Source organism: Eupeodes corollae, chromosome 2, assembly GCF_945859685.1.
Source record: "Eupeodes corollae chromosome 2, idEupCoro1.1, whole genome shotgun sequence".
In the NCBI taxonomy this organism is placed as follows: Eukaryota; Metazoa; Arthropoda; class Insecta; order Diptera; family Syrphidae; genus Eupeodes; species Eupeodes corollae.
The window spans coordinates 103242787-103265291 of record NC_079148.1 but is presented as its reverse complement, the minus strand read 5'-3'; the positions used below and the strand labels follow the sequence as shown (position 1 = coordinate 103265291).

The window sequence follows — 22505 nt, the reverse complement described above, 5'->3', positions numbered from 1 at the left end:
AAAAATCATTTCCGCCAAGTGCTTACCGACTATGATTTCCATTTGTTTAAAAAAAATAAAGAAACAACAACAAAATGAAAATTAAAAGCAGAATGAGCATGCAAAAAATAAAAAAATTAACATTTTCACACTCACAGTCACGCTTATTCGGAAGCACTTTAAATAATTATTACGAAAAGCAACAGAGCCACGTTCAGTACATATACAAAAATATGGTAAAATATTGTGTCATGTCCAGAGGAGCACATTTTATCCTTTAACGATAATTGAATTATGACACAAAATGTTCTACCTCAACACATACATACAAATGTTTTATATACTGTGTCCTGTTTCTGTAACACATCTCCACTCCATATAATAAGTGACCATTGACGTTATAACCGTAGCGTATGTCTAGTTGTTTTTGTTGTTGTTAGCCAATGCGCCCTATCCTTGCAATTTTATATTTATGGACAGTACGGGCACATGACACACAAACAAAATTTTTAATTAAAGAATTTAATCAATTAACCCATTTTTAATAAAAAACGTAAATTACAATTTTATTTTTAATAATTTTCGTCCTCGGAAGTTAAGTCATATTAAAATGGAACTATATGGTCATAAAAGTTAGCACCAAGGTACTTAGTATACGTCCATACATTTTTCTTTCAAATGGGTTGTTAAAGGGAAATTGATAAATGTTTCGGTTGGGAAATGATAAATATTTTTAGTTATTAATATTTGTATTTGTTATTAAAAAAAAGAAATTGTTTTAATAAGACTTTTTCATTGTTCTTCTTTAACTCGGAGGTATACAAGGTGTTCCGATATGGACGTTTAAACTTTTTGGATGTGGGCATTTTTTTTTGGGTTGAAAGAACATATATCAAATTGACTGTCAAATTTGGCTTCAAACATGTGTTAAAGATCAAATCTTGACCATGAAAGCAGGCCCTTCCAGATTCGTGTAGTACGGCAAAAGAACAAATCTCTGTCCTTAACAACAGTAGTTGGGTTCGAGCGTTTACAAGGAATCACAATAACAATAAATGTGAAGGAAGTATATTTTTCGTAACGGATCTGTCAATATCCATGACTAGTTGCGAAGCACCAACAAGCCTCGGATACGGATGGATTTACTGTTGACAACCCACGCAAACGAATTAAGGACAACGAACTTAGAAAATTAGCGGAGGCCCTAGGATGCTATGAAGCAGATATTCACCACCATCCAGGAAATATGATGGGATGGGCTAGGCAAAAAGAGGATGAAAAACTGCGACATTTATTATGGTGACTACTACCGAGAAGACCAACAGCGCTTATTTGGATGCGGCTTTGTCATTGAAGCCAGACTTAGGCAACAAGTCTTGAGCTATAGGTGCATCAACAAGCGCTTGTTCTTCGAGCTCTTAGACAAAACATATGAGCAGTGTCCTAGCCACGATATTAAAATTGTCCTGGACGATTTGAATGCCAAGCTAGGAAGGGAAGACATCTTTGTGATGGAATAATCGGAAAAAATAGACTGCCAGACTACACTTCCGACAACGGATACAGGCTCATCGATTTTGTTGCGGTTCGAAACGTCATTGTAGCCATTACGCGTTTTCCAAACCTCAACATCCAAATAAGAACTTGGAGTTTTCCATATCAATCAACCGTCAAGCCAGATTGACCATATTGCCATCGACGCCAGACACGCTTCCAGCATTATGGATGTACGAATTTTCCGAGGAGCTAACATCGACTCGGACCACTACCTCGTTGTAGCCAGGGTAGCACTTCGGATTTCCAAACCCAAGGCAAAACAGGGACATGCTGGGAGAAGGTACAACGTCGAAAATCCTTCTCCGACCGAGATACAAGTAACCTCTCGGAGTTCTCTGCCGCCAACACAATGTATCAAAAACTAATAGCAACATTGCCAAGATGCAATCAGAGAAGCCGCCTCTAATGTGCTGGGTTTCAAGAAACAACCTACTTTGATAAGTAATGCTGACAGGCAAATGCAGCCAAACAACAGGCATGCAAAGAGGCCGGCGCTGCATAAAAGGACGAGAGTTGCTCATGAACTCTATGAGCAGAAGAGGTGAGAGGAACACCGACTTCTTAGAAGGAAAAAGAGAGGGCATGAGAAGCGTGTGGTCGAAGATGTTGAGAGGTATAAAAGCAGGAATGAGGTTCGAAAGTTTTATGAAAAGGCGAAATAAAATTCACAGGTACACAAACCTAGAGCCGAAGGCTGCATACACGAAAGTGAGAACATCTTAGTGGAACCGCAATCAGTGCTAACGATATGGAAGGACCACTTCTATAGACTGTATAACGGCGACGAAAAAACCGAATTCCTCTGTCAGGCAGGATGATCCATTTAACATACACAACGAAAGCCAACAATCCCGCCATCCCGATTAAAACGAAGTAAAGATTGCCATATCTAAGCTGAAGTCTATAAACAAAGCCGTTGCAGCAGATGGCTTGAATGCCTAGCTCTTCAAAACAGCTGAATTTGGTTAGGAGCATGAACCAACTTATCTGTAAGATATGGTAGGAAGATAGCATGCCCGATGAATGGAATTTCAGTAATGTTTGCCGGATTCTGGAAAAAGAAAATCTACTTAACATCGCTTACAAAATCTTCTCTGCCGCAATATGTGAACCTCTAAAGCCCATCGTCAACAACCTGGTAGGTCCTTATCAGTATGGTTTTAGACCACGAAAGTCCACAGTCGATCCAATATTCACCTTACCGCAGATCCTGGAAAAACCCCAAGAACATCAATTCGACACTTACCATCTTTTCATCGATTTCAAGGCCGCATATGACAGCATCTACAGGGACGAGCTGTATAGAGCCAAGTCTAGTTTGGCATCCAACCCAAACTCGTCCGTTTTGTGCAGGATGACCATGGAGAGTTCACGCTGCTCCATAAAGCTTGGAAACAACTTTACAAAACCTTTCGATTTTAAAAAAGGCTTTACAAAAGGTGATGCACTGTCAGGCGATTATTTTAACATAGAATTTAAAAGAATAGTGCAGACCTCCTACGTCAACACTTGAGGCACTATCTTTCAAAAGTCTGTCCATTTACTATTATATGCTGATGACATCGACATAATCGAAAAAATTCAGGGTGATGCCAATGGGCTTTTTCTGAGTATTGAGGCAGAGGCTGCAAAAATGGGTTTAACTTTTAATGAGGGCAAAACAAAGTACATGCTGTCGTCAAGAAAGGACTTACAATACCGACGTCTTGGTCAGAACGTAACCATCGACAGATGTAATTTTTAGGTAGTTGAGTACTTCGTCTACCTAGGCTCCGCTTTGAACGCAGAAAACAACACCAGTGATGAGATCAAACGAATAATAACTCTTGCTAACCGCTGTTTCTTTTGGCTAAGAAAGCAATTATGTAGAAAAGTTCTGTCTCGAAGGACCAAATTGTAGCTATATAAGACCCACATCATCCCCGTCCTGCTATACGGTGCAGAAGCATGGACTATGACAAAAGCGGATGAAAGCATCTTGGGTCGCTTCGAGAGAAAAGTTCTTCGTGTGATCTACGGTCCCGTATGCATCGAAGGAGAGTGGAGGAGAAGATGGAACGACGAGCTGTACGGGCTGTACAGCGACGTAGACTTAGCAAGAAGGGTAAAAGTCCAACTAGTAAGATGACTGTGTCACGTCTAGTGCATGGAAACCAATGCTCCAGCCCGGAAATTCTTCGAATCCACATCCACAGGACAGCGCAGTAGAAGAAGACCTCGAATTAGGTGGCGAGTACAAGTGGAAAGTGATCTCACCCAACGTCGAGCGCAAAACTGGAGACATCCATCGAGCTAGATGGAGAAGTTTGTTGGCTAGGTCAAAAAGGACCAAAGCGCCACCTTAAGTAATAAAGCATGCTCTGCTTAAAATATACTCAGTCTTAACGTTTTTAAACTTATTTTAATATTGTTATTAATATTATATTAAAGTTTTGAACAAATCGACAGACGGGTACAGGCAGTTATCTGCGTGGTGGCAATCCAGACTCTTTTTTTTTTAAATGACGAAATTTTCGACATTTAATTGAGATATGTATCTTAGATCAAACAATATTCTTTAAGAAACAAATTATGTCTATTTGATACCATCAATACACTAAAACATATAACTCATGTTACATTGCTTGCACTGTTAGATTATTCAAAGGCTTTTGCTACTGTTAACAACTCAATTCTTTGTAGAAAGCTGCGAATTAAGTTTGGGTTTTCTTTAGAGACCAATAAGCTTGTTCTTTCGTTTCTCAGCGGAAGGCAACAATACGTGGTGGTCAATTTATACTCGTCCACATTTCTCAATGTTTTGAGTGAATTGCCACAGGGATCTATCCTTTTCGCTTTGCAAAAATGAGTTAGCAGAATTTGCTAAACATTATTTAATTCCTCTTTATGCTGGTGATGTGCAGCTCCTCATAAGTCGACCTTTTTGGGGCTAGAAATGATGCCTTAATGTACGAGGATCCGCTCCGCATTTGACAGTGTTCAAAACAGACGCCTTAACCCTGTCAAATCAACATCCCTCCCCATCTATGGCAAAAACTTTGATTTATCGGGTTTAAATCTGTTTAAACTTGACAACAAAACCATTGAATATGTTAGCACTGCTAGAAACCTAGGAGAAGTATTCAATCGCACTCTCACTCTCACTTGGAATGACCAGCTTAATAGTGCAATTGGTAAAGTCTTTGGAAATCTTCGCCTCCTTCTAGTCACTCGAAATTTCATCCCGATGAAAACTAAACTGCTACATGCTAAGGCCCTTATACTACCAATTGTGCTGTATGGGTGTGAAATCTTTTGTAAACTAGAGTATGTGACTAGTTGCAAATTGAATGTTGCTTATAACAATATTGCCCATATCCATTTTTGCGGTACGGATTTTCTGGTTGTAGCCTAGATAGCTTAATAAACTTTTGCTCTCTGAGTTGCCTGCGTAAGGCAATATAATCTAATTCAAAATACGGTAAGCTGAATTTCCCTTATTGAACAAGGTCCTTTGCTTTAATATTATCCCGATACAATTTTCTAAATACTGAGCGTCAATTTTGTATTCATATTGTACGCCTTTGGAACTTTCTGAACATCGCTATGAGAAGAATAAGAAGGATAAGTAGATTCAAATTTTTACTTTTCAACTAGCTATTAGACAAATAATTGATGTTGAATTTCCTTTTCTTCATAAAAATATGTAAATAGAAGTCTTAGGTATATAGTTTTTACTCGAATTCTGAAATTAATGTAAAGGCTTGCATCACTTTATAAGAATGATTTGAGGGTACTTTCAGCATTTGGTGTAGGTCCAAAATTTTGTATCAAAGATAAGATGTGCGATGTGGATTATGTTAATATCTTAAATTCAGTTATGATGCCATTAACTAAAGAGGAGGTGCCAATCAAATGGGAGTTCTCGCAGGATAATGAGCGGAAGCACATCTCCAAATTGGCTAACGAATTATTACAACAAAACAAAATCAATGTTATGGAATGGCCATCACAATCCCTCGGCCTAAGCCCAATTGAGGCATCCCAAAGCAAAGGATCGGAGATTGTAAAACGAGTTGAAAATTCAAAGGGAATTGCGCTCCATACCCGTAGAGACATTTTTGCCAAAAATACTAAAACCAATTCTAAGTCTTAAATTTTAATATTAAATGAGCTAACGCAAAAAAGTACGTATACGCCTTAGTATACCAATCTAAGTATTTTCTGAATTTGAAGTGACTACAATCACAATTAAAAGCTTGAGTAGATATTTAAAAAATATATTGCTATGGTTTCTTGATTAAATCAACATTGATTGAGTTGGTTTGGGCTCACAGAATGTACTAGGGAAAAAAGTTTTGAAAAATTTCCAACGTTGCTCAATCACGAATTATTTTGTTTATTTAAGCAATTTAAAACTTCAACTTAAAATTGATAACGTTATTGACTTTGTCTAAGCGGAAAGAATATGTCTCAATATGTTGACAGACATCAAGGTACTCAACAACATTTGTCTCGTTAATAATTGATGATTGATGAGAAAAACCAAGCTAAAGCGAAAACTTTTCCAACTCCATACAACACAAGATATAAATCAACACAACTATACAACCTACAATTTCTTATGAAATCTATCAAAATCTTTCACTCTTCTTTATATACTCAAGGACTTTATGAGGTTTTCTTGGTAATTGGGTCACTTCGAGGAAACTACGCAATCTTGCTAAAGCTATATATAAAGTGTATTATAAACAACCTGTGCTAGTGACACAATAATTTGATAGCATTATTTTCTATGAAATTCCATTACAAAGGAACAGCTTGGTGTCAATACGAGTAGTAGACTATGTACAATGTACATAAAAGTAAAAGTCTATCACTATACATATGTAGGATCTTGTAGAATATAATATACTCGTAGCTTTAGAGAAAACTTTGTTTTAAAGGTAGATTGAAAATTGGGTCACCCTCTATGCTTTAGATAAAACTGACAGGAGAATAAAATAGTTTCGGTTGGTTTGAGATTCTATTGAAGAGATGCTGTAAAAGTTTGTAGGTCCCATTTTTCCTAACCCACATAAAACACGTTCATGTCTTTGAAGCAACAAGATAATCCAACTTTGCCGAATGAGTATATTTTTGAGCATCATCAGTGCGACGATAATCCATCCTTATCTACACAAACTTGCAACTTGCAACATACTCTTACAACCGCATCCGCAATTTAAACGGATTTATGATTAAAAAATATATAGTTTCTTTTTTAGCAGTGCTTTGTTTTATTTTCTACTATTTTTTGTTTAAATAAATACTATAACTATATTTTGCATGAAACTATATGTAAAATCATAGATATTAAATAGAAGCATGCTGATGTGATGATGTTGTAGTTTTTTTGTTCGGAATGCGATTAAGAATGGTAAAGATATAGAAGAATATTTAATGGACATTTTGAATTTCGAAAGGATTACATAAAATAATCAATGTGTTTTTGAATCTTTCAGGCAAACAAGAACGAGCACTCAGCTACTGTAAGTTTAACCTTTGTAAGTTGTGACTGTTTATCCTGTGATGCTATATCATTTTTTCACTATATTCTCACAATCAAAATAACTTTATATTCCCCTCCTGCATGTTTTCTGTTAGAAAAACAGTTAGTTTTGAAACAAATATGTAGTTTTTTTGTTTGAAAAAAAAACATTTCAGAGAAATCGACTTTGTAGATTTTGGTACTTTGAATTTAAATCTCTGTTATTTTTGATTGATTTATAATGTTTGTTCGAAACCTTTTAGTTCATGGAAAAATAACAATTTATTTATAAAGGGTAGTTTACTAGAACCTGGGGAAGACTACTGAAAAAATGTAACTGGCATTTTTTTTAAGACGTGTGGTTTTCAATCTAGCAACGCATTTTTGGACTTGACATTACATAATGAATAGACTTACTCCTAAAAGTTTTAAAATAATAACGACGCATCTAAACAATTATTTTACTGTAGGAAACTTTTGGTAAACGTATTATCTCCCATTGTGGAATTGTGGTATGGCCTCAAAGATCAACCCTATCCTATTCTTCTGGGCTCGTTCCTAGAACTTAGAAAACTGCATTTGTTCAGCCAATCCCAAAAAAGGCGAATCTCTCCCACAAATTATCGAACAATAGCAGTAACGTCCCTTCTTTTCAAGGTCTTGGAAACGCTAATTAATTATAAGCCTAAGAAATATCTTGAGGAACGGAAGATTCTTTATGACCGGAAATACGGCTTTCGTAGCAATAGGTCCACTAATGATCTCATGGTTCATCTCACCGAACAGTGGAACAAATCGTTTCGTCGTTTCGTCTAGCATCTTGCTCTTTTATCGAAAATGTGTGCATTTGGTATTGACGAATCTCTTCTTCGTTGGATTAGAAATTTTCTTTCGAACCGTTCAATACAAGTTGTAAAACCCATAATATAAATGCTGGTGTGCCCCAGGGCTCCATTTTGTCTCCCACCCTTTTCCTCATTTTTATAAATGATCTGACGATAGCACTCTCAGCTTTTCATATTCGTTTCCAGACTCACAACCTTCCTCTTTGGATGTGTAACGACAAAACATGATAAGCTCATTAAATTGTGACCGAAACAGCATTGTGCCAATGGGTAATAAAAAAACACGTGAAAATTAATGCTTCGAAAACCCAATGCTGTCTTGTGTGGTTAAAGCGAGATAAATCCTCTTTGCCACTAACCATGAGAGACACTTGCATCAACAAAACTGAAAATCTCGGCATCCTCGGAACTTGCATCAGCAACCACCTTTTGTAGAGCGATCACATACGCCAAAAATCTCTCAAGATGCCCAGGTTTTCTGAGAAGATGAAAGAAATTTGTCTCCCCGTCTGAACTGGCTACAATCTACAAAACCTACTCGTATATACGTCCGAAACTTGAATATAACTCTCATCTCTGGGTTGGTGCCCCAGTAAATTATTTAAGCCTCTTGGAAAGTTTTCAAAGAAGAGCTTTTAAAATGATTGGAGAAATTAACATCATCAACTCGTTTACGTTTACGAAAAGTTTCCTGTCTCACCCTTAATTACCGTTATTTTAATGGAGTATGTTCTAGTGAAATAACCAGCTGCATTCCTCCCCTCAAACAATTTAACAGTAATACCCAAGCTTCTCGGAATGCCCATCAGTTTACCCTTGAATGTGGAACGCCTTGCCACGGTCTATCTTTCCTTGCCATTGCAATGTTCAGAAATTTAAAATCAATGCACACAGATACCCTTCCATCTTTTCCTAATGCTCACAATGGGTCTTTAGCATATTAAAGGTATACACAACCTATTTAGTATTCGCTAATTATAAAAAAGCGATTTAATACCCCTGTGCTATTTTTTGGGGGGATATGTGAAGTATACGCAGATAAGTACGAGAAGATTGAACTAGGGCCTCACCCAACAAACTTCGCCATCTAACTCAGTCTCTAGCTAGATATCTCCAGTTTCAAGCTACAAGTTGAGTGAGGTCCCTTTCCACTTATGCGCGCCACCTGATTCGTGGTCTTCCTCTACTGCGGTATCCTGTGGGTGAGGATTCGAAGACTTTCCGGGCCAGAGCATTGGATTTCCTGCGCTCTACGTGACCCAGCCATCTTAGTCGTTGGACTTTTACCCTTCTGGCTAAGTCTACGGCACTATATGGCCCGTACAGCTCGTCGTTTCATCTTCTCCTCCACTCCTCTTATATGCATACGCAACCGTAGATCACACGAAGAACTTTTCTCTCGAACCGACCCAAGGTGCTTTCAAGCGCTTTTGTCATAGTTTCTGCCTTTGCACGTATAGCAGGACGGAGATGATGAGGGTCCCTCGAGAGAAGGCTTTGCTACTCAGTAACTTTCTTAGCACAAAGAAACAGCGGCTAGCAAGAATTAATCTTCGTTTGATATCAGCGCTGGTTTTATTTTCTGCCTTTATAGCGGACCTTAGATTGCCCTTAACTATCTCAACATTACGTCTGCCGATGGTGACGTTTTAACCGAAACTTCGTCAGTGTTAAAGTCCTTTCTTGACGACAGCATGTACTATGTTTTGCCGTCACTAACCCTTAAACCTATTTTTGCAGCCTCTGTTTCAATACTCACATAATTCCCATTGACATCATGCTGAGTTTTTCCTATTATGTCAATGTCATCAGCATATAGTAAGCTAGTAATTGGACACACTTTTGAAAAATAGTGCCTCTATTGTTAAAATGGGAACTCTGCACTATTCTTTCAAGTGCAATGTTTAAAAATCGCCTGCCACCACATCACTTTGTCTAAAACCTTTTTTGACATCGAAAGGTTTTGTTACGTTGTTTCCAACCTTTAAACCTGGACAAACCGACGAGTTTGGCAGGGATGTTAAAACTAGACCTGACTCTTTTCAGCTTGACCCTGTAAATGCTGTCATATGCTACCTTGAAATCGATGAAAAGATGGTGGAGGCTGAGATAAGATGTAGAGCTAAGGACGAGTTTCTTCAAAAAAATATATCTATAAAAATTGACCTTATCAAGAACATAAATGTTAAAAAAAAAAAGACACGAAAAACCTAAGGAATAAGCCTAACGTGAAAAGTGATGAGATCTTAAATTTATTTTGTTAATTTATAAATTAAATAAATTGTGTGGCGCAACAGTCCGTTTGAGAACTAGGGCCTAGTGACTGACAACTCTCAACCATTCCTGTGTGCGAGTACTGTTGTCAGGGATGGAAGGGACCTACAGTTTTAAGCCCAATCCGAAGGGAAAATTTGAGAAATCACTTTTCATGACAAGAATTACTCTCAGAGAATGAGTCAATTCCTCGCAAGAGGCAGTACCCGTGGAAAAAAACTTTAGGTGACACAGGCAGGGATCGAACCCAAGACCTCTCGCATGACAGTCCGATTGTAAATTTACGAAGGTTGAATATCACTTTATTTTTCGAAAAGATATGTCTAGTCTATGTATTGAAGAGATCGATAAAGGTTTTGCCTTAATTTTTGTCAGAAAAAAGTGGGTGGATACCACGCCCATTCACCGAATATCTAAACTTTTTAATGCTTTCAATACTTTTTCATTACAAGGTCTACCTCAGGGCGAAGTTTAAAGATTATACGTTGTTAATAAGTGCGTCATAACGATATTACCAAGTCAGTCGGTTATTGCTTGTGCGATTTTAGAAGTGATGCATCTCAAAAACTAGATTAGTAAATTTTACAGATTTTGAGTTTTTAATTTGATTGGTTCTTAAATTAGAGGAGCTTGGAAAGTCGGCTATGTTTTTGGCTTATTATTTGTGAAAAAAATACACTCCAGCAGTTTAAGATATAGACATCTCATAATGATTTCTTGGATTGGTCTTGTCTTGGGTTTTCCAATAAGGGCGGGTAGATGGGCAAAATGTCAATCGTGGCGCTTGCTGTGTGGCATATAGGGCCATGCTGCTGGAACCACATGTCGTCTAGGTCCATATGGTTTAATTTGGGCCATACGAAATTTGTTATCATCCTTATTTATAGCTCGCTGTTGACGATGACCGCCTCGCGGCACGAGTACGATAACTTTGGCGACAAGATATAATAACGGTTTTTGGTAAAGGGGCTCAATACAAGCATTTTTTACTATAGGAAGATGGGGTCTATCTCCCCCCGTTTAGGCGGTAGGGGCAATTTAAAAAAATATTTACATTAAATGGAAACAAAATAATTAAAAAATAACGGTAATACTAACAATTATTTATTATACATTTTTTTAAAGCCAACATTTTTATCTATTAGTTTGTTTTTCAATTTTCAATTAACAGTGGTAATTAATCTTGAAGTATTGAAAAATTACACTTTAACCCTTTTTTTTACTTTTTTTTGCACAAATTTTGACTTTAAAACTATTTTATTCAAAAACTATGCATAGTTTTGCCTTAATTTAAAAACAACCTAATAGACAAAAATGTTGGCTTTAAAAAAATAATACTTAATTGTAATTATTACCGATATTTTATAATTATTTTTTTTCCATTTAATGTACATATTTTTTTAAATTGCCCCTACTGCCTAAACGGGGGGAGATAGACCCCCTCTCATAGTAAAAAATGCTTGTATTTAACTGTTTTATACAAATCCGTCATCAAACTTTGTCGCCAAGGTTATCGTACTCTCCCCCTCCTCACTAACGTCGTTTTCAAAAAAGTACGGACCAATTACGCCACCGGCCCAAAATCCACACCATACGGCTACTTTTTGAGGATGCATTATCACCCGGTGAACCTCGTTGCTTGTTAACACAGCCATTCATCAAAAAATGAGCCTCTTCACTAAAGATGATTTTTCGGCCAAAATTGGGGTCTTCTTCCAAAGCCCAGTCAGCTAACAAACAGACTTGTCTATCGTCATGAACTTTGAGCTCCAGGTTCAGTTGGATATTCTACGGGTGTAGGCCCGACACAAAATTCGCCAAGTTTAAGTGTACGAAAGGCCGTGTTCTTGAAGACGGCGAGAAATAGACTGCCTCGGGTCTGCTGTACACTTTCTCAGTTCTCGGCTGATCTTGCGTTTCTTGAACGTACGTGTGTTGGATGATTGTTTACTGAACCGGTCGTCTCAAACTTAGCCACCAAACGTTGAAGAGTCGACTTTGAAGGGCCACCACGTCTACCGTAACGTACTCTTCAATCATGTAATTTGTCATGATGATTTGGCATAAACAACTGATGAATAAACAAAAGATTTGACAGATGTCAACAAAACTAAATGGCCGCCCCGGGTCGCCAAAATCTACTCGCGCGAATTCAATAATCCCGTATATTTACTAAAAAAAAAAAATTACTCACTAGATTGATGTCAATTTTTACAAAAAATAGTCACAAAAGTCAAGACATACAGACTTTTCTAGAATAAAATTAACTAAAGGAATTTAAATAAATTTAAATTCTATTTTTATATTTATAAATTTGTTAAACCGACCTTAAAACAATTGATTCTTTGAATTGCCCTCTAAAATGTGCACGACTGGGTCGCACAAACTCGATTCTTCATCCAAAAACTTTTTACAAATAGTGCTTATATTTTAAAATTTTTAAATTTACCTATACAACCAGTTTGTCTTCAAAAATTTAAATGCAATTGATTTACATATTTTAAAAAAATGTATGCATTAATTTTGTTCGAAAATTGTTAGAGCGTTATTTTTAATTAATTTTGTGTATGTAAAATTTTCCAATTTTTCTTTAATATAATTTTCGTAAAAAAATTATGTCCCATTTTCGAGACATCGAATTTTGGAAAAAAAATATATTTTTTAAATACTCCACGGGCGACTTTAAATTACCGCTGCACGAATTTTTTTCTGATTTTTCACAGTTAGGTAGGTGTCTTAATAGAACTTGTTTTAAATATTAAGGCGAGATAACACTTCAAGTAATAAAAATAAATATTTTCTTTTTTGGACCTAACCCCATTTTATTTGTATTTAATTTTTTGAGCCAAAAAAAAGTTTTTTAATTGATAGCACGGGCGTACTAACAGGGGGGCATTCTGATCCTCTCCAATCCCACTGCTTGTGATCAATTAGGATTGGGGGTGGGTGCGAGTTTGGGTATATGTAAAGTACTTTTTGCATTTGAGCACTAAAATTAAAGAAATCCCTAACAAAAAAAGCTAGTATGGCAACACTGAACAAAAAACAGGAAATGTCAAAATCAACCATTTTTGTGTGTTTTGTTTGTAAAAAAGTGAACTTTGAAAATTAATTGAAAATAGAAATAAATTTGTGCTCGCTCTAAAATTGCTATAGTTATTAATTATTTGCACATATCTACGAAATAAACAAATGACGTGTCGAAATTCAGACATACAGATTCGGGGGACCAACTTTTTTTGAATTATCGACCATCGTAATGTCATGTTTGATCTCGAGTTTGAATTTTTTTTGGGAATGCATGCATTCATATACCTATTTAGCAAGTAAAAAACTACGATAAAGGAATGTACGTATACTTTTAAAAATTACTTACCGTTTGGTTCGTGCCTTCAATAATCTCTGAGATAATTACGCTTTAATAGAATTAATATACACCACAAAAATTAATTAAAAAGCAATTATAAAACAAAATAAGATGAGATCAAGATTTTACTTTCATTACTATACACAAGAAATATTCATTTTATTTAATTATAATTTCTTCGCTCATATTTTCACATTCATAACTTTTTTTTAAATTTTACCGCCAAAAATTATGCAGCGAATTTAAATTGAATCTAAATCGCACTACTCTACCGAGACCGACACTACCGGCACTCCCGACACTACCGACACTCCCTACACTACCGACACTCCCGGCACTTCCGAAACTCTGAACATTAAAACGGTAAATTTTTTCTTGATACAAAGCTACGCATTAAATTTTAACAACACACAAATGACTTTAAATCGGTATTTTTTTTTTCAATAAAACGACTTTAAATTACAATTATCACTTCATAAAACATAATACACAATTTTAATTCACTTTAAACTACGTAGAAATATTATTTTATATTTTTTTCGACGATCCAATCCGATCGCGGAGCAAATTTACGCAGCGAGACGATGAAGAATGAATTAGAACTGTTTATGTTCATGAACTTGTTCAATCTTGTGCTTGTAAGCAAACTTCTTTCTCTTGTCGCTGTGATTAAAAAGAGATGGGAGAAATGGAGCAATAGAAATATCAATTGAGAAAATTGTATGTGTGCCAGTGCCGCCGATTGTCGATTGATGGTATTATAATGTTGTGGATTATAATGGGTGGTTCAAACAATGCATAATTGCATAAGCGTTAGGTAAAAATCAGTTTCGTACTGCTTGTGAAAGTTTTGTGCAACTTTTTTTAAATATCTGTACTTATTAATATTTTGTAGCGTAAGATCAAAAAAGAATTTATTCGTTTTGGAAAATAAAAGTATCCGAATAATAGTAATTACTCATAGGTAATTATTGTAATCGGTTCGATTTATAGAATTGAACATTTTCACGTTTTAAGGTCTCTTGTATTTAAGCCTATAGTTCTTAGGGAGATGTTTTCATTCTTTCGGGACACCTGATTTGAAAACGGGTATATCTGAATCTGTGCGCATATAACTAAAATCAGAGTTCGGACTGAGAATAAGTCCATAAAATAATGATTCTTAAAGTTTTTTTTCAAAACTTAAAATAGAGTTAAATGAAGACTCATAAGTCATCTAATAAATAATAAGCATTTGCAAAAGCTGAGTGAGATACTTAAATGATCGAAACTGGTACCTAGAAGATAAAGTTATCCATTTTGCGGTTTCAAAAGCATATTGCTGTAATTCGACATCTGTCAAACTAGTTGGTTAAACAATTTTTAAAATCTACTACAAAAATGGTGATTCTGCAACAGCTAAATATCGTGCTTCAAGAAGAGATTATGGTATACATAATCGTCCAACTACTCAAGCAATTGGCAAAATTGTGAAGACATTTGAAGAGGCTGGCTTGGGTAGAGATATTGTAAGTCCTGTGAATCATCGTTGCATTCTTACCACTAAAAATGTATCTGCTGCAACTGAAAGGGTTGTAGAAGATCCGAATGTGTCGATTCCTCGTCGTTCCCAGGAGTTGGGACTGTTTTATAGCACATTAAGGCGTATTTTGCATTTGGATTTTTACCTACAGCCATACAAAATATAGCTCACACAAAAAAATATGAAGCTAGCTGACTATTCACAACGTCGTAGATGTGGTTGCTTGGGATGGCGATTTTTCGAAAACAATTTCCTTCAGTGACGAAGCACATTTCTCACTCGGTGAGTATGTTAATAAACAAAATTTTCGTATTTGCGGTTCTCAGCATACTCAGGTAATTGAAGAGAGATCATTACATCCACAAAAAGCCAGTTTTTGGTGCGCTCTTTTGTCCAGAGGTGCGATCGGATCTTACTTCTTCGAAAACGACGATAGAAAGACTGGCACTGTCAATTCAGAGCGTTATGGTCATATGGTAACCGACCTTTTTCGTCTGCCATTGAAGGATAAAAAAAGACGGTGCCAGATGTCACAACTCTCGTCTTGACGATATCAACTGGCCATCAAGACAATGCGATTTGACACCGCTGGACTTTTTTTTGTGGGGCTACGCGAAGGATCATGTTTATGCAGATAAACCTTTAACTCTTGAGCTTATAATGCCAACGTTAAAACTTTATAATATAAAAGAAATATCATGTCAAAAATATTTGATATGTGTTTTATTTAAGTTTACTTTGAAACCGCAAAAAAGAAAACCCTTTACTTTGTAAAACAGTAATATAAATAAATTGGGTGGTGCAACCAGTGGCGGCTGGTGAGTTTTCGAACTGGTGGTGCACTTTTCCTGTTATCAAAGTTTGAAGATTAGAATTGAAAAAAAAAAACCATTTAAATAAAATATATTGATTTTTTAGTATTTTTTATACATTTAATCAATGCGACTACATTTTTCGGAAGCGAAATGTTCAATCACTTTTTTATTGAAATCAGGTATTGTTTGTATACATTTTTTTTTTAATGCTTAGCACAGAAAGTGCATTTAGTCGATCCTGAGGCATGGTGTTTCGCAAAAAAGTTTTTATTCTTTTTAGAGTCGAAGAACATCGCTCGCTCTCTACCGACGTCATTGGTATAGTGCACAGAATTCGAAGTAGTTGCATTGACTCTGAAAATGATTCAGAGAGGTCATTATTAGATATGAAACAATTTTAAAATTGCAACTGCTCTATTTGCACTGATGAAATCGTTGCGATTGTAATTTATTGTAGATTTTCGATTTTTTTTTGTCCAAAACAGCGTAAGTGCAAACTGTGATCGTGAAATCTTTATCGGGAAAAGTAGAACGATATGTTTTAAAGTTCTTGCAGGAAAATAATTTAGCCGCAATCAAATGATTACAAAAATTAAATCTATCTTTCACTTGAGTAATAATTATATCGCACACTTCTTTTGCTATGACAGAGATGGCCGATTTAAACCTTTTTTGATGATGTTCTTCAAGTTGATCTACGTGTTACGTACACTTTGTATACTGATTTCAAAATCAATAATACAGTTTTTTATATGAACCAAATCAATATTACTTTTCTGAAATTGTTTGAATAAAATTTCAATATGTGGCAGAATAGATTGAAAAAAATTAAGCCAATATAAAAAAGTATCATCGTTTAAATATCTTTGTATCATAATCATATCAGCTTGATTTATAGAATTTGTATCCCTTTCCGTTTCTATAATGGTGGCCATGCATTCTTTTAAAGGCTCCATGTATCTTTGTACTGAGTTAACCGTTCAAGAATTAAAGATCCATCACGTTTGCGGAGCAGCTGTAATCTTCTTTCATACAATATTTTTCAAAATCTCTGTACGCTTCGGAGATCGTAAAAAACTTTGGGAAAGCTTGAAGGCTGGCAAAAAATGTCTGTACGCTTTTGTTTTGACTTACACTTTTGTACCTTTGAAGACTGTAGACGATGTGAGATGCTCCTTCATGACTGTATCCAACTCTGATACAAAGTCTATTAATCCGCGAAATACCCCAGAATTATTTGACTCAATTGTTTTATCGTGACCTCGCAAAGCCAGTTTGAAATGCACCACAAAACTTAACACAATCAATAAGACGTGATAAAATATATCTGTTTTTATCAACTTGTTCGTTCGACTTTTGCATATTATTTCTATACACAGAATCAAGCTGATTACGAATGCTATAGTGCCTAACACAGACAAACTCATAACATTTTGTAAATGTACTTGCGAAGAATCGTGTTTTTTTATTTTTTCACTTAAATGCGTCAAAGATTCCAGTTTCTGTCCAAATTGATTCTCCACTAAAAATAATGCAAGGAAAACAAAAGAATGCATTAAGACGTTCACATCCACAAAACCAATATCTACGAGTACAAGTTTTGAAAAGATATTTGAGTCAAAAATCATTTTTTTTTCGGTTTTTACTTTTTTGTAAAAAAAACTGTCAATTCGATATTTCTCAACATTTTTCAGAATGTGGAAAAAAATATTTCTTTTAAGATAAAATAAGTTTGATGCTAAATTTCAAGTTTTTGAAAAGATATTTGAATCGATAATCAGTTTTGAGTAATGTTTTTTTAGATTTTTATTTTTTATAAAAAAAACTGTCAATTCGATTTTTCTCAAAATTTTATCAGATGTCAAAAACACTATTCTTCGTTGCACAAAATGGTTTTATAGATGAAATCATATTTTAGTCGTAAAATTTTGGAGGTGACAAATTTGTTATTTAATTTTTTTTTGATTTATAAAAAAAACGTTAAATGGATTTTTTTTCAAAAAATATTGATATTAAGTAACAATTTACTACATATGTATATAAAATTTAATTCAAATCTCTAGCGTTTTTGGTTTGTAAGATATTTAGGGTTAACCAAAATGTTCAACTTTTTTCAAACTGCTTTGGTAAAAAAAAAAACCACCCACGCAATTTTCTTGAGAGCTCTTTCTGCATCTTTGTGCCTTATCTGTATAACAAAATTTATTTGATATCGAAATCTCTTTTGGTTCTTCAGCTATGGACGACGAAAAAAACGTCGCGAACGTACGGACGTACGAACGTACGTACACAAGCACAGACAGCTTTCTAAAAATCTTTTATTTCGACTCTAGGGACCTTGAAACGTCGAGAAATGTCAAAATTTTCAATTTGACAAATCGGACCCATTACAATAACTTCCTATGGGAAGTTAATAACTCGGCACAGAACATAATACAGCTACTATGAATATGATGAATAATCATCTAGTCATCCTTGCCAGCTTCAAACATACAAAAAATTCAAACATCGAACGGGTGCTCTGTATATTTCTGCAATTTTCGATCAGCTCGTGCGGCGCACGAGAGCAGACTCAATAATCGGTATATTTCAATGAAATATCTTTTGTTTCACGCGTCAGGCCTATAAGCATGTAACTCATACAAGTTATACAAGCAATTCTCGTGCACTCGCCGAAGCGCACGAGAATTTTTCTTCACAGGGAAAATAAAACTTATTTTCATTTTAATTGTTGAGGCATAGCTGGAAATTTGAGTTTTTTTTATGTTTTTGTATGTTTAAAAGTAAAAAATAAATATTTATATGGTAATACAAAAATATAGAATCTTTTGAATTGGGTGTTCAGCGCACGAGCGCACTTAAGGTACAGCCGCCGTTGGGTGCAACAGTCCGTTGTGAACCGGGGACTAATGACTTACAACTCTCAACCATTCCTGTGTGCGAGTACTGTTGTTAGGAATGGAAGTGACCTACAATTTTAGGCCGAATCAGAACGGCTAATTTGAGAAAGCACTTTTTCATGACAAGAGTTACTTTAGGAGGATTTGTCAAATCCTCGCAAGAGGCAGTACCCGCGAAAATTATTTTTTTTTAAATTAAGCTGGCACAGGCAGGGATTGAACCCAAGATCCCTTGCATTACAGTCGAACGCATCATGCCACGAGTACTACACTTTGTAAAACAATCAAACACATTTTTTTTAAGAACTGCGCTTTATTTCACGTGCGTCGGCCTTAAAAACAATGCATAATTTTTTTGAATTTTCAAAGCAGTAGACTTCAAAATAATGACGCGCGAACTTACTTCTATATCCAAAGAGTCTGTTTGAAAATATCCTATAATTTAAGACTTGAAAAGAAAATATGCCTCCAAAATAAGTTTTACTTCAAAAATTTAAAAAAGAGGCTGGATTGCCTAAAAGGTTCGTAGGTTTTTGTGTTTTGCTAAAAAAGTGGTCAGTTGATTTATTCTAAAAAAAATGTCCCATCAGTATTTTGCTAACGAGATTTTTAGTCGTTAACCAATTTTTACCAATTTTAGTAGCATTTGCGTACTATTTTTTTGTATATTTTAATTTTGCATGACAACACTGACCGTTGGATTTTTATAAGAAAATTATTAAATGTCGAAAACAATATTTATGTTTAAAATGAGATAAAATTAGTTCGAAGCCAACATTTTTATTTTTTGAAATTCTTTAAAAGATCATCATCATCAGGACCTCTAACCCCGTACGGAGCATAGGGCGTCAACAAAACGTCTCCATCCTTCACGATCTGCAGCTAGATACCTTAACTGTGGCCCCGTCTTTCTTTGGAAGTTAGCTTCCGATAGCTTCTGATTTCCATGTTGTTCTTGGCCTTCCAAACCGCAGTGACCTCTGAGCATTCCATTCAAAGGACTGCTTCGCAATATCATCGGTTGGTTTCCTCAGTGTGTGACCAATCCATTGCCATTTGCGCTTTCTGATGTCGATGTCCAAGCACCTGGTTAGATATTTTTAGTTGCCAGCGAATTTTAAGGATGTGTAGAAGACAGCGGTTCACAAAAGCCTTCGATTTTCTAGAGATTGTGGCCGAGACTTTCCATGAGCACCAAAGGCAACGCGAGCTTTATTTATTCTGCTTTTTACGTCTAGATAAATACTTCCGAGGTAATTAAATTGTTCGACCTCTTCAACAAGCGTGTCATGCAGAATAATACGATGTTGTGTTGGGGGCCTGTTGGCATTATTTTTGTCTTTTTGCTATTTATTTTAAGACCGCACGATTCTCCTTTCACCCGTAAAGTTTGACACGTCTCGTTCAGCCCACTGATGTTATTTGCCATGCGACATATATCGTCGGCATAGTCTAAATGGTTAAGCCTTTCAAATGTTCTCCATTGAATACCTTGCCTCTCAGTTGTACCGACGCTAGCCGTCAGAACATCATCTACAGAGTTTGATAGCTGCCCATTATGCAACACGATACACCTTGCATTGTTGTAGGACTCCTTTATAATGGCAACAATTTTTGGCTGAATTCCTCTCCCAATAAGTGATATCCATATACATTCTTGGTTAACTCGGCCAAAGGCCTTGTCAAAATCTACAAACATGAGGTTTAACGGTGTTTGAAATTCTGCAGACTGCTCAAGAACAATGCGTAGGTGTATGGTATGGTCGTATGGTCAACGCACGACTGACCGCTGCGGAAGCCAGCCTGATTCCTCTTGAGTGTGTTCTCAATTCTAGCCTTTATCAGTTCGAGGATTAAAGTTGCAATTAGCTTTGGAAAAAGGGACAAAACGGTACTACCACGCCAATTGCTTCAGTTCCTGGAATCACCTTTTTTTGGCACCTTAACATCCACTTCATCCTTCCATTCCCTTTGATAGGTTTCGGTTTCCCAAAAAGTTTGTATAAGCGGATGCAAGATACTAGCTGCTGTGGCGGGATCAGCTTTCAGGAATTCCGCTGGTACTCCGTCAAGCCCGGCTGCTTTGTTGTTTTTGAGGAGATTAATCGCTGTTTCAATTTATGCTTCTAAAAGGGGTTCGATGTCAATACCCCTGTAGGATCCTGCGCATCTCGTTAAGTTGAGGCACTTAAGCACTCTGTTCAACGGGGTCCTCATTTAACAGGGCACAAAAGTGATCCTTCCACCTGCAAAGTTGATCTTCAATTGATGCCAATAGTGTTCCATCCACATCCATTACAGGATGATTGTTGTTGTTTTTTTTTCCGACAACTTCTTTAGCTATTTGGTACAATTCTCGGATATCTCCTCTTCTTGCAGCGTTTTCAGCATTATCAGCGAGTCCACCTATCCTCACCCTCCTGTCACGTCTCACACAACGATATAACATCCTGTGTGCAATCCGATATTCGTTTCGTCTATCTCGGCGTTTATTTGCAGCTTCAACGTTTTACGAAGCTCGATTTTTACCCAGGAGTTTTGGGATATCCAAGAGTCACTAACTCTCGTACGCCTAGGTACAGTCTTGGATCCAGCCTCCATAAAAACACTTTAAATTTCACCCCACATCTCGTCAACATCTGAGTCAACAATCACATTTAATGACGAAGCCTTGTAGCTAAGGGTGTTGATAAAGGTACGACTTATGTTGGAATCACTTAAAGCATTCGTATTGAATTTTGTCTTAATACAGCCGTGGTTTTAATTTGAGCCTCATGACAACCAAATGGTGGTCGCTTCCCACATTGGCATTTCTTATAATTCGGAAATCACACATAGACTTCCTCCATCGCTGCTGAATCATGATGTGATCAATTTGATTTTCGGAATGACCATCTGGGTGCACCCATGACGATTATGATATCGGCTCTGGGAACACTGCTGTAAACCGAGTTAAAATGAGTGTAGAAAGCGGTTTTGTCTTCTTCGGTGGCTTCATTTGTGGGGGCATAACACTGAGCGATTGTGATGCTGTTTTGAACAGAACCTTGCAGTCATTATTCTTTCAGATATTGGCACCGACGAAATTAGACTGCGCCTAGCTACTTCGTTCAACTTAATTCCAACACCACGCAGCCTTTGGCTACCCTCTCTTTCATCCTCTCCGGAATACACCATTCTCCTTTGTCCAGTGGTCAGATCTGTATTCAGCTCTTCCTCTCCACTTTGTTTGACTAATGCTCAGGATACCATAGCGCTGTTGCATGAAAGATGCCGCACCCCCAAATCCGATGTGCGGTTTATAAAAAGGTTAACTCTTAACTCGTTTCCAGTTGTTGTCATATTTCATGTAACTTCATATATTCTTCCACCATGGTATTTTCCGAGATAAGATTAGTAACATACATAAGCTCAGAATCGACAGGCACACCAGCCCTTTGTATGGTCGAACACATAACCGAATGAGGCCGCCCACTATGGGAAAACAGACGCCTTTTGTAGCCGCCCAATCTGGAATACAGACGCTACTTGCTGCTACAGTTGGCCTTCTTAAAAAGCTCATCCGCCACCAGACTTCCATGCCGTTGACCGCAAACTGCAGTTCCTCCGCCTTAAGGGAGATTTTCTTCAACCCAGGGACAAGTCAGTCCATCAAAGCTGGGTTGGCTGCTTATTCCAGCAGCTGTTCGGTCCTCTTGTGCGTTAGCGTTACCAGCTCTCTACGGCAAGGAGGTGCG

The 22505-nt window shown here is 36.5% G+C and overlaps 1 protein-coding gene across 7 annotated transcripts in view; it reads left to right on the top strand.

Annotated features, from left to right (window-relative positions):
- Nucleotides 1-22505, top strand: part of LOC129944275 (band 7 protein AGAP004871) — a 165995-nt gene that overhangs the window by 84471 nt on the left and 59019 nt on the right. For 2 of the 7 annotated variants that reach the window (XM_056053605.1, XM_056053608.1), the window contains exon 2: nt 7020-7046. The exons of 3 other annotated variants lie outside the window; for them this stretch is intronic. In XM_056053605.1, coding sequence (XP_055909580.1) covers nt 7020-7046 — 27 coding nt within the window. Of the gene's footprint in view, nt 1-7019; nt 7062-22505 lie in introns of all 7 variants that reach the window. 2 more of the 7 variants (XM_056053604.1, XM_056053607.1) reach the window with 1 other exon arrangement.